The sequence below is a fragment of the Notamacropus eugenii genome, chromosome 3 (assembly GCF_028372415.1).
Source record: "Notamacropus eugenii isolate mMacEug1 chromosome 3, mMacEug1.pri_v2, whole genome shotgun sequence".
NCBI lineage: Eukaryota > Metazoa > Chordata > Mammalia > Diprotodontia > Macropodidae > Notamacropus > Notamacropus eugenii.
This window is the reverse complement of record NC_092874.1, coordinates 23470158-23487481: the sequence shown is the minus strand read 5'-3', so window position 1 is coordinate 23487481 and position 17324 is coordinate 23470158. Positions and strand designations below refer to the sequence as shown.

The 17324-nt window shown below is 45.4% G+C and overlaps 2 protein-coding genes across 5 annotated transcripts in view; one reads left to right on the top strand and one right to left on the bottom strand.

Annotated features, from left to right (window-relative positions):
* Positions 1–17324, bottom strand: part of OSBPL10 (oxysterol binding protein like 10) — a 228543-nt gene that overhangs the window by 9513 nt on the left and 201706 nt on the right. For all 4 annotated transcript variants that reach the window (XM_072651109.1, XM_072651110.1, XM_072651111.1 and 1 more), the window contains 2 exons: positions 11988–12465; positions 262–448 (listed from right to left, as the gene is read on the bottom strand). In XM_072651109.1, the coding sequence (XP_072507210.1) occupies positions 262–448; positions 11988–12465 (665 nt within the window). The remainder of the gene's footprint in view (positions 1–261; positions 449–11987; positions 12466–17324) is intronic.
* On the top strand, positions 6592–7182 carry LOC140532552 (polyubiquitin). The gene has a single exon (XM_072651115.1). The coding sequence runs from the start codon at positions 6651–6653 to the stop codon at positions 7110–7112; it is 462 nt and encodes a 153-aa protein (XP_072507216.1). The 5' UTR covers positions 6592–6650; the 3' UTR covers positions 7113–7182.

The following is a 17324-nucleotide window of genomic DNA, read 5'->3' as shown; positions in this document are numbered from 1 at the left end:
TCTTTTTGAGTGAAATAGGAGGGCCCACCTCAGAATACTCACTGCCACCAATCTGATCTCAACTTCCATTCTGAGGGACTCAGCGGCATTGGACAAATGGACGAAAAGTCATTCTGTCCTAGGCCAACTGGGATCCCAGCTCGAATGGAGGAAAGGGAGGGAAGGAGGAGGACGTGACATTAAATAATGTCTGAGCCTTGGGAATGAGCTGAAGCCATCCCAGTAACACTGAGGCAGGCCCGGCCCTTCATGGTCTCCTACCTGTGGACTTTACCTCCATAGAAAGGCTTGGTGTGGAAGGTGACCTGCGCCGTATAACCAGTCTTGGCACAATCCATTGTGACTTGCCCGCCAAGCTCCACCCACGGAATGGTCAGAATTGAGCGGGCATAAGCGTTAGGCAGTGTGAACACGTAGTCTTCCTCATAGTCCAGAAGCCGCAGAATGCCTCAGGGGTGAAAACATCGAGAAGAATTAGATGCAGGCTCCCCAAAGGACCAGTGACCCTCATATGGATGCTCAGGGCTCATCCAAGGATGGAGAATCTGAGGAAATACTCCTTGGGTATTTCGAGAAGCTGTAAATTTATCATGTGGGGTTCTCTTGACCCATGCAGACTGCAACCTATTTATGACTTAGTAGTAGTAATGATAATAATGCTAATAACAATAATAAGTGGCTGGCATTTATATGGTGCATTAAGGCTCACAAAGCCTTTTATATTTTCTCATAACAGCCCGATGAAGCAGATGCTGTTTTTACCCCCATTTTGCAGATGAGAAAACTGAGGCTGAAAGTAGTTAAATGAGTTGCCCAGGGTCACACAGTAAAGAGTTGGAGGGTGGATTCAAATTCAGGTCTTCTTCCTAACTCAAGGTCTAACTCTCTACACGTTACACTACCTGACTATAAAACAATAGTAAATGGTCTTTCAGAGGTGCCACATCTGAAAAAGGCCCCACCCTGTGACCAGCCCGGTGCTGAGTCCCTCAGAATTCAGGGAGGTTTGTTTTAAGAAGACAGGTGGGGAAGCTCATCTCTGGACTCTTATCATGGTACAGAGAGGACACTCTAGGATTTCTAAAGCTAAGCCCGCAGAGCTCCAGAAGATTCTACCAGGCCAGGAAAAACCCCCCAAGGAATGAGACAGAGCACATCTGATATCAGTAGAGGTCAGGATAGGCTGCAAGAGTCCATATCACTCATATATTTAACATATGAGGGAGCTGCTCAGGCTTCAGTGTGTCCAACCAGTCCCACTCATGCCTCCAACACAAATGGTTTTCATGAAACCATGTGATTCATCATCAGATCATACTTAATTAGAAGAAACCATGTATCTAATTCAAGCTGTTAATCTGTAATTTTACAGATGAGGAAACTGAGACCCAGAAAGGTCAAGGTAAAACACAAAGAGAAAGCAGCAGGCTGAGGAACCTGTGGCCTTGAGGCCACATGGCCCTTTACATCCTCAACTGTGACCCTTTGCCTGAATCCAAATTTCACAGAGTAAATTCCCTTAATAAAAGGATTTGTTCTATAAAACTTGCACTCAGTCAAAAGGCCACACCCAAGGACCCAGAAGGCCACACATGGCCTAGAGGAGGCCACAGGTTCCCCATCCCTGAGTTAGACAAACATTAAGCACCTATCCGGATACACACAGTGTTAATTATCCCTGAAGATACAAAGACAGAAAGAGGGAAGACCCTGCCCTCTGGGTGCTTGCCAAGATCTGTGGGGGGAGGAGGTGGGAGGAGAACAGAGAATAACAGGAAAACAAGTAAGCCAAAAACAATTTGTAGGATGTGATAGGGGCCAAAGGTGAGGAAAGGGGAGAAAATCCTTTTAGCCAGGAGGGACTGGAGAAAGACTTTAGGAGGGATGGAGTATCAAAGATGGCGCATGAAGTAGGGGGTGGATCCTGGAAGGCTGAGATGCAAAGGGAATACAGTACAGACACCAGATCTTCCGAGTCCATGCCAAGCCACTGAACTGTGACTCTGAGACCAGACCAGGGTCCCTCACCCAGGCCATCTTCCACCCTGCCCTGGGGGGCTGAAGCCCCGCCCACTCTGCCCCCAGCTTTCCACCTCTTGCTTTGGAAATGTAATCATTCCAACACTTTCACCATTTCTGGAAGGGTATATCACAAAATGCCTTTTCCCGGTAGCCACTCTCTTCTAGGTGAATTATCATCCACAAGCTCCTTGAGGGAGGGGCTGTCTGGTTTTTATTTTATATCCCAAGCAAGGTACCTGGAATTAAGTAATTAATAAATGTCCTTTCCATCCATCCATCCATTCATTCATTCTTAGGAACCAAGCAACCTGTGCAAATACATAGAGGCAAATGAAGGCAAGGTAAGTCTAGCGAACAGTTAGCAGACCTAGCAACCCAATTTGTCCAGGATGCAGAGTATGGTGTTTTATTTTCTTTTTATAGGTGCCAAGTTTTTGAGTTTTTATTTTGTTTTGGGTTTTGTTGGGGGGTTTTTTTGCATTTTTCTCTCCTTACCTTTTCTTTTTCCAAAACAATTTTTGCTAGGTGCATTTGGCAACTGGAAGGAACATCTCATGCACTACCATTTAAAGACCAGAAAGATAATTATGTAGAAGACATAGTATCTTCCAACTCCTTTAAGGCCATAATAAGAAGAGGCCATAGAGTTACAGCGAGGGATTCAGATATACACAAGAGTTCGACCAATCAAGTAATCAGTGAGCCTTTACTGGGCAGTTGTGTCTCAAGGGAAGGTGGAGGGTACATCTTCCTCTGTAGGTCTTTAAAGTAGAACCAATTCTTTGCCTAATATGACTTAAAAGTAGTCCCTACCTAACTTTGGTGCTTCTGTGAAGAAAGGAAAAACAAGGTGAGGCGGGGAAGGGGAAGGGGAGACAGCTCTTAATGACTCGTCAAACCTTCTTCTCTACTTTTAATTCCATTTCAGCTATGAAATTATGAAATGAGCTTCTTTTGGGATGTCTACACTTGGCTTGTCCATTGAGTCAGTATGACTTAAGAGAAGGATGCATTCCTCTGGGTCCCTCTATAAATTAGAAGGAATAAAAAATCCTTAGGATTTTACAAATGGAGTTCGGCCATTAAATCACCCAGCAACATTCTTATCTTAGTGCTAAGTACCTCTTTTCATTATATTTTTTTAAAATCTGTCCTCATCTGGAACATACATAGAAAATGTATTTCAAATTGCATTCGTCAAAAGAACAGCAAATTAACATTCTGTCTTAACTGGCACCCATTCTGAGGAAGCTGAAAGAAGACCAATTAGTCAGTCATCACCATCTATTGTCCTGGGAGCCTGCCCTTGGCATTTCATGAATCATTTTAGCAGTCAGAAAAATTGCCAGGCATCCAAAGATTCAAACTCATTAAGTCGGAGAAAATCCTGAATTCAGTAACCAGTCATTCCCTTATCAGGTGGCAGTGAGTAAAGAACTTTGGAAACCTTAATTAAAACAGGACCTAGACCTAAAGGAGAGCTGTTCTGGTCTCTGTGGCCCATCCTAGTCCAGGGGAACTTAGACTCAAAACCTTAGAGCTGGACAGCACTTCAGAGGTCACCTAATCCAAGTCATACCCAAACAAGAATCCCTTCTTTGGTGGGTCAGCCAGGTTCCGCGGCAATTCAGCTCAAGGAGCCTCCTGCCTCATCAAATCTTACTCTGCCTCTCTGAGACCAGCAACCCCTTGCTCCCGGTCCTGCCCTCTGTGACTAAACATAATGGGTTTAGTCCTTTCCCTTGACTCAGCCCCTTCAATAGAGGAGCAAAGCACTTTACAAAGTCCTTATTTTATATGTTTAATATGAATGTCTAAGTACAACCTACATCAGACTGCACACCCTCTTGGGGAGGAGGGAGGAGAGGGAGGGGAAGAAAATTTAAAACTCAAAATCTTATGGAAGTGTTGAAAACTAAAAATAAATTATTTTTAAAAATCTTATTATCCTCATAACAACCCTAGGAGGGTGGGTACTTTTATTTTTCCCATTTTAAGGATGAAGAGAAAAAGGCAAACAAAGGCTAAGTGACTTGTCCAAGGTCACACAGCTAAGTGACTCCAGACCTAATGCTCTATCTATTCACTGCATCTCCTAGCTCCCCCTAGGAAGGTCTCCAGAATGTTGGGTGAATTATGGATGAGAACCCCACAGGTTAAGATGTGAGTGAACTGTGCTGGACACCACGCAGGCAGCAATAAAACCACCAACCTCTCAACGTATCCCAAAAGAACTGAATTTAGATTGAAAAAATCAATCATACTTTAGGATGGAGGAAACCTGACTCTTCAATATCTCCACTGAAAAAAGACACCGACATTTAGCTGGCTAGAAGCTCAACATGGAACCCCAGAATATGGAAGAGGGAGAACAAGCATTTAAATAAATTCATAACTGTGCTCAGGTCTTGGGAAGTAACTGGTACTTTGTGCTTGGGATCACACCATCTGGTCCTAGGATTTGAGAGGTGGAAGGAATCACATTTCATCTAACCCTACCATAACACTAGTTGGGTGGCCTAAGACCTCTGAGGGGAGGAAGTCCAACACCACTCAAGGCAGCCCATCCCAATTTTGGACAGCTCCAGCTACAAGTTGTTTTTCTCAAACTACGGAGCCTCTCATTAACCAGGGAATCATGCTTTGTTGTTCTCAGTACTTTTCACTCCCAGAAGTTGTATCACCAGCTCTCATCACAGCACCTGGTACATAGTAGGTGCTTAATAAATGTTTACTAATTGAGTATCTTCACTCATAAAAAGCCAGGAAGGAGTAGACACTAAGTAGCCCTTGGCAGTAAAAATGCCAGACCATCCCAGAATACCAAGGCTGACTTTTCTGGCAATCCTTCGACTAACCATTCAAAACCTTTACCAAAATAATGCATTCTAGAATATATACAAAGGCTTCCTTTCTGAGGGCTGCTGAACCCTTCAGGAAAACACCCTCCCCTCAAACATGGGAGTAATCAACTATGTTGGCAGCCACACCAGTGGCACCCCTAACCATGGGTAGAAATTGCCTCAGCTTCCACATTCTCTAGAACATGAGGCCTTGACTTGTATGAAAGTTCAGACTTGTATAACTTGTATAATAAATTTAAACAGGACTGGCCAAGCCTCCAGAATGCCAATTTCTTGCCTAAAAAGGGAGACGGAATACACACCATTAGCTGGGCTTTAGCATCATCGGGAAAAGAGAGACCCCCATTCATCACAATTAAAAATTAACGTGGCTCATCATGCAGACTCCCAGATAAGCCTAAAAGTGACATATGCCATCACAAACCCACCAACCAGGCATCCCCAATCCCTCTTGCCCAGTTTTGGCCTTTCCGAGCTCTCGTCTTCCCTGGAGGCATTTTCCAGCAATAAAAGTCCATGACTGCCCTCTCCCATACTCCCAAAGCCAGTCCTGGGTGAGGACAAAGCTCATGAAATTTCTAACAGCATTCTAATCCAAAATGGAACAGGACAGAATGAACATTCTGTTGCTTATTTTCAACCCAAGCCTGTATTCGGAGAAGCCAAAAACCAGGACATGCTTCAGAAGTGAGACCGAAATGAAAACGCTATCTGCTTCTGAGACACAATTCGGCCCCCTCCCATGTCCCTCCAAGCAGCTCTGTCTCACCATCTGTCACACTGCATGGTGTCAGAGGCACCAGAGAGGGAGGCGAGGGGAGGCAGCAGGTGCCTGGGGAGAGGGTATATTTGTCGTGTTAAGCTGCTCAGAGAGGCAGCCTAAGAAACAGGCAGACCCGGGACTCGGGAGTCAGAAAGAGCCAACTTCCAATCTTGTCTTAGACCTGGGATCTGTAGACTTATTTTTTTTAAGTTTTTAAAACTGCATTTTGGCAGAATTGGTTTCCTTTTGTATTTAAAAGTATGATTAGGAAAAGTGGTCCATGGGCTTCACCAGACACTGCAAGGGGTCCATAATGCAAAAAATAAAAAGGTTAAGAACCCTTATCTTTAACGCTAGTTGTAGGACCTTGAGCAAGTCCCAACCTCTCTGGGCCTCAGTTTCTCTTATGTAAGAAGGAGGGGTTGGACCAGATAAACTCTAAGTTGTCTTTTGACCCTGGACAAATTATCTCATTTCTCTGGGATCCAGTACCCTTATCTGTCAAATGAGGTTATGACAGCACCTACTTCATACAAGGTCATTGTGAGGATAGAATAAAATTCTCTACGTAAAATGCATTGCAAAGGGCTCTATGAGGGTTAGCTGTTATCAGTATCACTAGCAGACAGGAGAAGTGGGTGGTGACAGAAGCAGGGTTCCCAAAGGTCAGGCAGGGGTAACACGTTTCAGCTCAAGTAAACAAGAGACAACAGCAGAGCTGAAGTCAGGAAACGTAGACTGAGATTCAGGTCCTGCCACTGTTCCTGAGCTGCCAGATATTGGGTGAGTTCACTTTCTCTGGATCTCAGCTGCTCCATCAGTAAAACAAAGGGACTGGACCAGATGAATGCTAAGATCCTTCTCGGTTTTAAAACCTACTATGATCCTATGGCAAATGTAAAGTGTGCACTTGGGTCCAAAAAATTAACGGCACACAGATTCGCCAAGGACAGGAGTTGACTGTTGCTCAGTGAGTGCACTGCCGTTGTCACTGCTTGACAATGCAGATCTTTGTGAAGACCTTGACTGGCAAGACTATCACCCTTGAAGCAGAGCCCAGTGAGACCATTGAGAATATCAAGGCAAAGATCCAAGACAAGAAAGGCATCCCCTCAGACCAGCAGAGACTGATCTTTGCTGGGAAGCAGCCAGAAGATGGTCTCACCCTGTCTGACTACAACATCCAGAAAGAACCTACCCCGCACTTGGTCCTTCGTCTCAGAGGTGGGATGCAGATTTTCATGAAGACTTTGACTGGCAAGACCATCACCTTTGAAGTGGAGCCCAGTGACACCACCAAGAATGTCAAGGCAAAGATCCAAGACAAAGAAGGCATCCCCCCAGATCAGCAGAGGCTGATCTTTGCTGGAAAGCAGCTGGAAGATGGGCATACCCTGTCTGACTACAACATCCGGAAAGAATCCACCCTACACTTGGTCCTGCACTTGAGGGGAGGTGTCTAAATTCCCTCAAGTTTCTTTCAAGCTTTTGAGTAATTTTACTGCACTTTTCTTTCAATAAAGTTGTTGCATTTCCCCCCCCCCCCCAAAAATTAACTGCACAAATAGTACGTCATGAAAGACTTACGGACAGAAAGCAAACCAAATGAGAAGTCCCTGGGGACTTCGGTGAGCTTTGGCCACTTAAAGATTTTTAAAGCACGATCTATACTCATGTATACTTGTACAAACACATCATATCATGGAATCCTCATAGATAAGGAAACTGAGGCACAGAGGTGAAATGACTAGCCTGAGGTTAGACAGGATTGAACTCACATTTCTACTGACTTCAAGCCCAATGTCCCCATCACAGCTCCAGGAGACCTCTGCAGTGACATGTCCAACTACCCACAACAGTCTGTGGACAGATTTCAGGGAGACCATGACCTTGGATGGAGAAAAAAAACTGCATCTTTAATTTCACCAACACTGGCTTCCTTTGCAATCAAGCTGCATTTAAGAACTCTCTTCTTAGAGGGGGTCTGCAGATATTAGCAGTCTGCCTGCCACAAATATGGATAAAAACTTCTGATCTAAATAAAGTTTACATTTCCCCCAGCACTCACCATCATAGTAAGCAGCATATAAGTATTTTTTTAACTGAACTGAAACAGAGAATTCACTCGCACCAAAAGCCAAATTCACTAACTTGGGAACCTTCAAAACATTATCATAAAGTCATTTTAAAAGCACAAATACAAGTTATATAGCCTTTAAAACCACATGAACCCACATCCTGAAAACTCCCCTGATCCCTATAACAGAAACACATGCTATTCATTTGCAAAAGGCCTTGGAGGGGAGGTCACACCAGTTTTTCTTTGAAGTCAGTCATGAACAAATAACTTAAGACTTTTCGAGAATCAACATGGATAGCATTCTGTCCCTGGAGGGTCCCCAGGAGCTCTTTAACCTGGCCTAATCCACTCCAACAAGGGCAAGGCACTCTAGATACAGATACGGAGATCAAATGAAAACTAGGTCTGCCCTCAACCAACTTACATGTGACTGGGGGAACCAACCAACCATGTAGATATGTATGATCATAGGATGACCAATCAATTGGAAGCTTCTGGAAGGACGGTTCACAGCAGAAGACACCTATTAAGTGTGTCAAATCCTGTCTGATGTGCTGATGCGTTCGTGTACCCCGAAATAAAAACTGCTTAACTTGCTGGTTTGATTTCTAAATGCAACATCAGGATAAATCAGATCTCCTTGTAATTGTTGCGAAGAAAGCCTTTTGAGCTCAGTGTGGTATGAATGGAGTGAATTCAGGATGTGCAGCCCGCAGCCTTAGCTTTAAGACTTACTAGATCCATTTGCTCATCTGGGAAACAGGGATGATAATACGCACCTCCCTCTCAGGGTTGTTGTGAAGACCAAATGAGATAATATTTGTAAAGTGTTATTAGTACTTTTATCATTAACCTTGGAGAGAAAAAAGGGGCAACAGACAAGCAATATGGACCATGCCATCCTCACTCCCATCCACACTATTATACTGGCTGTGAGCAAAGGACTGTGACTATTTACCCCTCCCAAAGGTAGGCTTCGTTCCCCTGGAGTCCAAGGCCTTAGGGAGTGTCCCTGGGGTTAAGGAATGCCTCCAGGGAATATTGTAATTATTACTTTATGTGGTTTGTGTAACAGCTCAGGGGCCTCTGTGAATCTTTTTGGATGGCTTAAAATATGGGATGAAAACCATGCTGCTACCAAATGGTCGCCCCTGTCAGAATACCTGTAATCCAACCTGTCTGGCTTCAGTAGGATTCCCCACAGAGAGACTGGAAGCCCTGGGAGGTAAAGGCCTGAAAGTGATCAACTTTCCCTGTCCAAGGTCCCCTGGAAAAGAGGGTCCACTAAACTGTTCCTAAGGGTCTACACAGGCCATATTCACATTGTCTATGTTCTACTGAATTTTTAAAAACATTTCCCAATCACATTTTAGTCTGATTTGGGTGCACTTAGGAGTGTTGCAGGCCACAATGTGGACCATGGCCAAGGGTCTGACATCTCTACCCTGGACCACCAAGGACTGGATTTGTGGGGTGAAATAAAGGCTGTCCTACATTTGTTTTATATTGCTACCTTGAATACTTTTGGTGGGAGCTGGGTGCCTCTGCTATTCACATGTGGAGAACCTAGCTCTGAGAAATAACTCAACTTTATTGTGGAGATCCAGGATGGGGGTAGAATTGAGCTGGACCCTGTCCTCGTGAGCACAGAACTCTGGGGACCAAAGGGATAAAAACCTCTGACTTTTTCAGGGTATCTCAGAGATGGGCCAACATAAATACAGCTAGTCAACAACCTGCAGCCAAAAACATTAGTGCACAATCCTTATGAGTTGATGTGTGTAAAAAGACATTCATCCCCCTGGGGTCAACTTGGGGAGGAGCTTCCAAATTAGCCCAGCCAGTCCTAAGACAAAGGAAACAGAGTCAGTCCATCGCCAAGGCCCTGCTCTAAGGTCTTCTGAGCCTGCTTTCGGCTTGCAGAACCCTGGAGGGCACAAAGTCACCTCCATACCACAACAAACTTCCCAAGAGGGTCATTATCCTAGCTGATTGAAAGCCCAAGCTCCGTTGGTTTGCTGGTTCTTTAACCTAAATGCTTGGAGGAAAAGGACAAGGCCATTGTTGCTCCATTACTGACTTCTCAGGTATTCCAGCACCCCATCGGAGGTACTCCACAGATGATCTCCCACCAGGTCAGGAGCTCTGCCTTGAAAACTCATTGGACCCTAACCATGATAGAAAGCCTTCTTCAGATCAATAAGCACCCAGAAATAAAGTACCTGTGAGGTTAGAGTTAGAAAATTCTGGTGTGAGAATGTCTTCCACCAAAGCACTTTGAAATCTGTCTAGGATTTCATAGATAAATGCAAGAGACAGTGTGGTGCAGTGGTGAAGATAAAGGATTGGGAGTCGGAGTCCCTGGATTAAGTCTCACGTCCTATGTGACCTTGTCTCACGTCCTGCCCACTCATGTCCATGACTTAAGCTCCCTGGGATTCAGTTTCCCCAGAGATACAAGGAAGAAGCTGCGTCAGATGACCCTGGGGGTCTTTCCCAGCACTAAATCTAATTCTATGACTTCCCATGGAGGACTTAGGTGTCAGAGGCAGAATTTGGACCCTGGATCTTCCTGTGTGCTTGGTACACAGTAAGTGTTTCATAAGTGCTTTTCAATCATGATTTCATTCATTCATTCCTGACTCCAAGCTTGCATTCTATCTGCCAATAATGCCCAGCACTCAAGGATCGCTCCGGCTTGTCATAAACATGAAATGAGCCTTGCTGGAGGTCTCTGCCAAACCAGGGACTATTCCCATATTAGGGAATGTTTGCTGTTTGTGCCCAAATCCATTTCTAGGAACAGCAAACATCCTTGCTTCTGAAGTCTTAGTGCAGAAGAGAGGGGCCCCCAGGACCAGAGACAGGCAAACATTACCCCAATTCCCAAAACATGGAAACCCAGAATTTGACTTTGATTTGACCTTGCTGACTTGCTATGTCCAAGTGCTGTATATATCCTACGCTTATTTATCTGTTAACAATAGAACAGAAGGTCCCTGGGGGCATCTGACCACTGCTCCCGGGCCTCATCTTGGAATGGGAGAACGCCATATTGTTCTGCCTTCATCATTTAGATTCAAATGGGAGAATGATGGGAAGGTGGTTCGTCTGGCTGGAAAGACGCTGAAGAATTTGAGCCTAAACTGAAATTCCACCAAGTGTGCTCCAGTGGAGACGCTGGGGAGAGCCAGAGTAGTGATAATTACTACACAGGAGACATCACGTTGCAGGGAAGATGGCCAGCTCTGGAGTCGAAGGCCCCAGGCTCAAATCCCAGCTCTAACACAAGCTGGGTGACCCTAGGGAAGTGCCTGACCTCTCTGGTAAAATCGACATGCCTTGGCAACAGCTTGGGAATGGGGAATGAGGAGGAACAATGAGGAGGAAGTCCCCAGGGCTGCAAGCCTGGGAGATGGGGAGGAGGAGGAGGAGGCCCTCTCCAGCAAGAGGGAATGGAGGAGGGTTTGGGGGGAAGGGGGTGAGTTCTGCTTTGGAATGGGGAGTCTGAGATGGAGATGGTCAGCAGAGAGGTTAAGGCTGGATAAACAGATTTAAGAGTCGTCATTATAGGGATGATCACTGATAACTCAATAAAACAGCAGAGGAGAAGAGAAAAGGACCTGGACAAAGTCCTGCTGTCAGGGGCTGGAGGGCCCCAGAGGAGGAGTCAGCAAGGAGCAGTCAGAGCTGGGGGAGGAGGACCAGGAGAAAGTAATGCCCCAAAAACTTAATGAGAAGATAGCACCAAGGAAAAGGGGGCCATTGACAGCTCGCAGTCAAGGAAAGAAAAGGCCACTGGAATTGGCAGTTACTGACTACTCAAGTAACCTTGGGCAAGGGGCTGAATCTCCTCAGGCCTTGGTTTACTTATGTGTAAAAAGAGGGGGTTAGACCGGAGGATCTCTCAGTTTTACTCTTTGTATGACCCTGGGCAAATCACTGAACTCCCTGGGCCTCAGTTTTCTCAGTTGCCTCAAAGGCCAGCCATAGACTGATGATGATCCTCTGATTCTAGTGCATCGCCCATTGTCACCCAGAAGGAGAGGACAATTGGACTGCCTGACTCTGAGTGTCACTGTGTTCTCTTGAGAAGGGGGTATATTTCAAAGGCAAAACCTTTTTTTAAAAAAGAAAAGGAAAGACAAAGAAACATGCACATCCTTGGCCATCATTTCAGTGGGCTATGAAACCCTTGCCATTTATATTTTAAATGCCCCTCCACCTCCTCCCAAAGCCGACCGGATCCATGTCTTACCTTCCCCAATCAAGGACACCCCTATGGACATGCCCATGAACTTGCTCTTGGTCCACACGTGGGTGTTCACAAATATTCCTCTCTCCTTACACTCACAATAAAAACACGACACCGGGGGATGGTGGGACACCTGCTCGGCCACATACGTCAGCTTGTACTGTCCTGGCAGATAATGCTCTTGGTCAGAGTCCGACTGGGCTTCGGCCTCTCTCTCACGTGGCAAAGGCTTGACCTGGTGCTTGGGAATGTCCCAGGAGCAGTGAAATGTCTCTCCAAGAATGGGGTTGTAAGGCTTCTTGGCCACCGAGCCCTTGCGGCCCTCACGGAAAGATGTCAGGTAGTACTCAACGAAGGAGATGGCTCTCTCCTCAGGAGTGGCCCCAGAGCCAATGGACAGAAGCAGGTCTGGATGGGCCATGAAATTGGCAAACATCTCCAGGAGGGACCTCTTCTCCAGGATGAAGGTGGGGAGCGCAACCTGTGTTTGGAAGGAGACAGGGAATTAGCACAGCTGGCATGGAGGCAGCCTTACCAGGTTCTCAAGGTGCCATATATACGAGACCCTCTTGGAACCTCGAAGCAATTCAGCGAGAGCACTGCCAAGATCACTATCCCCACTGTACAAATTAGGAAACTGAGGTAAAGAGGTGCTGTGACTCACAAGGAAAGTCCAATCTCCCCACTGCACAGATGAAGAAACTGAAACTCCAAGATCTTGCCCAACAGTAGACAAATGATAGGGACTCTACACTGAGAAATGGAAGGAAACTTAAATCTGTTGAGTCACAAGATGGTAGAATTAACTCTCAAAGAAACCTCAGAGCCCAACCCCTCACCTTATGGAAGAAGAAACAAAGGCCCAGGAGGCTAAGCTACTTGTCCAAGGTCAGAGGCAAAATTTAAACCCAGATCCTCTGACTTCTCTTCCCAGACTTTTCCTATGACTCTACACTGTCTCTCCCTCTGTTCCTTTCCTTTCCCTGTCAAGACAATCTTCTTTCTCCCCAAATGTTTTTTCTCTGAACACACAAGCTTTTCTTGGTACCCCCCACCCCAAGCCTCTATTATTTATAGATGTGAAGACGGGGGGAAAAAACCAGCAAAGGGAAGCAAGTTGTCACCTCTTCGTAATATTGCTTATAAGCTGATGGACCAGCAGTGTCACCCACACCAAAACACTTGATACTTTTCAGGAGGTTTTGGAGAACGAAGCGTCAGCTGTGGGACACACCTGGGGAGCCTGCCAGAGCAGCCCTGGAGAGGGTGGAGCAGGGGCCAGAGACACCTGTATTCCATTCGGCCAATATACGTGTAGTGCCTCAGGTGTAGTCCATGGTTCGGTTCCTGCCCCTGAGAAGTTCCCATTCCTCAGGTTACAACAAGGAGCAGAGCTGGGATTTTATCTGCTTTACTCAGGTCAGATGATGTCATGTGCCCCATCCCACCCACCTGGTTCCAAAGAAGAATGAAAACTGAATGAATGGATGGACAGACAGATGGATGGTACTGATCCTAGCTTGTCAGGGACTGTGTAACTTGTTTTAATCACCACAACCTTAAACGTTTATCATAATGTAGAAATCACAATGTTTCAGGGCAAGAATTGCAATTCCTCATTAAGGAACTGTACATCTCTCTCTGACCAGTAAGGTTCCTTTGCAATTGCAACACTCACGTCAAGCTCAACCTCTCCCACCTCAGGGCATTTCTGTTCCCCCAGCTGATTCGTCTCTGTATCTGGCAATCCACCAAAGTATAAGGCACATGGCCCTGGCGGTATTCTTTCTCTGCCCACCGCCATCCTCCCCAACACTAAACACAATGGGTGACCCACAGTAAGCGCTTAATAAATGTTTGTTGACCTGATTTCATCTATACCAACATTCCTCTGAGTCTGAAGTCTGGCTCAGAACCCTCAAGAGTTAAAGGAAGAAGTCTGGCCATCAGCAAACTCAGGGGCCTCTTTGTTCTTCTTTGGCTAAGGTTGTATGTCCGGAGCCCTGAGGTCCCTCGTCTCATGGGCTGGAGGAGGGGGCAGAGGAGAAGCAGTCCCTGGGCTCAGTCCCAGACAGACTGATGTTTCACCGAGTCCAGCTGAGGCTGGGAACTTGGGCCTCATAAACCCACAAAACCAGCCATAGGGAAAGTCGGACCCTTCTTCCCTCTTGATTTTCTCCAAGCTTTGCCTCTTTGCTCTTGGAAGGGATAATGGCCAGGACTAAGGAGGCACCAGGCCAGTGGTCAGACCACATCTGAAACCTACACTTACCAGCTGTGTGATCCTACATTTCAAGGTCATCAATAAGCTGGAGGACACAGGCTCAAAGATCCAACAGCACAGAGCCCACAGGTGAAGGTCATGAGTAACACCTGGTTCCCCCATTAATCACTGTTCTAGAATCCCTTGAAAATGAAAAAAACCCAATGAAACATCACCAACACAGGGCAGAGAAGGAATCTTTGGTATAGAAAAAGGGAAAGCTGTTTCTGGTCCATTGATCCACACATGCTGAGGTGACTGAAGGCAGCTAGCTGCCCCTTGGGAGGAGTGGCCAACCCAAGAGGCACTGGATGTGATCCTGGAGCAAAAATAGGGTCCCTCAACACATCCCATTAGAATAAACAAACTGCATATAGATCTTCCTTTCCCATTCACCACAAAAACACCATTTAGAAGAGCATTTGCTGCTTAATAGTAGGAAATCACATGTGCAGAAGAGACCAATCAACTCTCCTTAAAAAATTTTAAGAAAAATTCTACAACACAAAACAGTACTTTTTCATTCAGTTGTTTTTCAGTTGTGTTTGACTCTTCATGATCCTATTTGGGATTTTCTCAGCAAAGATCCTGGGGTAATTTGCCATTTCCTTCTCCAGCACATTTTACAGATGAGGAAACAGAGACAAACAAGGTTAGGTGACTTACCTGCCCAGGGTCACACAGCTAGGAAGTGTGTAAAGTGGGATTTGAACTAAAGTCTTCCTGACTCCAGGCCTGGCACTTTCTCCACTGCACCACCTACCTGCCCCCCCCAAAAAAGCACTAACTTATCCCCTAAATGACTATTCTAGGGGCATGTGAAATTAGTGAAAATCACAATGTTTCTCAGTATCCATGACCAAATTCCATTATGGGCAGCTGAGTGTCACAGAAGAGAGGTCTGGGCCTGGCATCATTAAGATTCGAGTTCAAATCCAGGCTCAGATACGTGGTAGCTTACTTAACTTAGAAACTAACACCACGACCCTTGGGCAAGTCATTTAGGCTCTATTTGCATCAGTTTCCCCAACTGTAAAATGGAGGATAATGAGAGCTCCTCTCTCCCAGGGTTGTTGTGAGAATAAAACGAGGTAATATTTTTAAGCACTTACTAAGCGCTTGGCACATAGTAGGTACTACATAAATACTAATTTTTATTTTTACTGCTGTATTCCCTTGAGTCCTATCCTAGAATGTCCCCCCAAAAATGAGAAGACATACCCTAATAGCTCACGTGGAAATATGGAAATAAGGCCGAACTCCAGGCTCTACAGAAGATTTGCAGGTAAGAGTGCCCTCTCTCATATTCTAACCATCTCTAACAAATCCTTACTCATCAGTGGTGAGCCCCAGATTTTCCTTCACTTTGCAGCATGTGTGCGAAAGGGCAAAGAATGATGGATTTGAAGTCCATCAAGATGTTAGTTCAAATCTCAGCCTGGCAACTTACTAACTTTATCTAAGAAAGAAGGGGATTGGCTTTAAATTTTCTTGGAGCCCAAAACTTTATGAAACATGGAACATGACCCAGTGAGTCACTAAAGAGGCTGCGCCACAACCGGTGGGGGACCAGGCCTTTATCAGGCCCAGGACGCCCCCAGGTTTCTTTGGCCTTTTTGCCACCTGGCACCATGGCCCACCATCAATCATTCAGTCACTGTCCCTGGGCCTACTCTCCCCTCCAGCTTCCCCACCACCTGCCCAACATTTGCCTTTGATAGGTCTGCCAACCTCTGGCTGAAGTGCCCAGTCCTTGGCGCTATATAAATGTTAACTCTTATGAGTATGACTTTGTAGCCTGTGACCTGAGGGGATTCACCAATGCTCTTGATTACAAAAGGCTTTACAAAATCTGGTAATTTTTTGTGTTTTGGAGAAATAGTCTGAGCCCAGTTCTTCAGCAGATATTGATTTATTTAGAGGCTCAAAGAATTATCGGGGACCCTCAAAGATCGCCTGACCCAGCCTTCTTCCCCTTAATGCCTCAATTCATTCAACTATTTACAATGTGCTAAAGGAGAGACATATACTATTATAGTATAAATATGTATATAACTAAAAATATATATTATTACTATTAATATGTCATATAAATATAAAATATATAAACATACTGTTTAACGTGTGTATAGGGAATCATCATACAAATCAATAATGACAATATAATAGATGGCTTTGTACATCTTATCTCATTTGATCCTCACAACAACTCTGGAAAGTAGGAGCTGTTATTATCCCCATTTTATGGTTGACAAAACTGAGGCAGAGAGAGGTAAAGTGACCTGTCCAGGGTCACATTACTACTAAGTGTCTGAGGCTGGATTTGAACTCTAGCCTTACTGACTCCAGGCCCAGCCCTCTGTGCTAACTAAGCCTAAACCTAATCCTTCTGGCTGTGTCGATTTAGGACAGGATGAACGCTTATGAGAAAAACAAAGTGCTCTGGGATCAGATAAGGGAGAGAGCAGGGAGTTGTTGACAGAAAGTGCAAAGTGGCCATTTTCATCCATTAATCAAGGCATGCTTATTAAACACCTACTCCATGCCAAGCGCTGGGTCAGATGTCCCAGATTCAGATGCATAAAGTCCAACTGATCTTTGAGGCCACATCAGAGTGAATGTGGGATGTGATAGAGCAAGCGCTGGATCTGGGGGAGGGAGAATAGGGAGGGCAGCCCACCCTCACCTCTTAACTGGGTAACCCTTAACTAGCCTTTCAGACTCAGCTTCTGCATCTGTAAAACAGGATCATGATTATAGCACCTGCTTCAGAGAGTTTGTCTGAACAGAACGTGATTGTGAAAAGTGCTTTGCACATCTTAGAGCCCATTAGAAATGTTGGCTAGCGTCATCATTTGCCTGAGATCATCATCCTCCCACTCCTCCTAGCTCTGTCTTAGAAGGCCTGAGAAGAACATGGCTCATCAAAAATGTGGGAAAACTGGAACACTAATGCATTGCTGGTGGAGTTCTGAACTGATCCAACCATTCTGGAGAGCAATTTGGAACTATGCCCAAAGGGTTATTAAACTGTGCATACTGTTTGATCCAGCAATACCGCTATTAGGTCTGTAGCC

Excerpts from the sequence above, each read along its gene's own strand:
- LOC140532552 (XM_072651115.1), top strand. The coding sequence starts at position 6,651 with ATGCAGATCTTTGTGAAGACCTTGACTGGCAAGACTATCACCCTTGAA.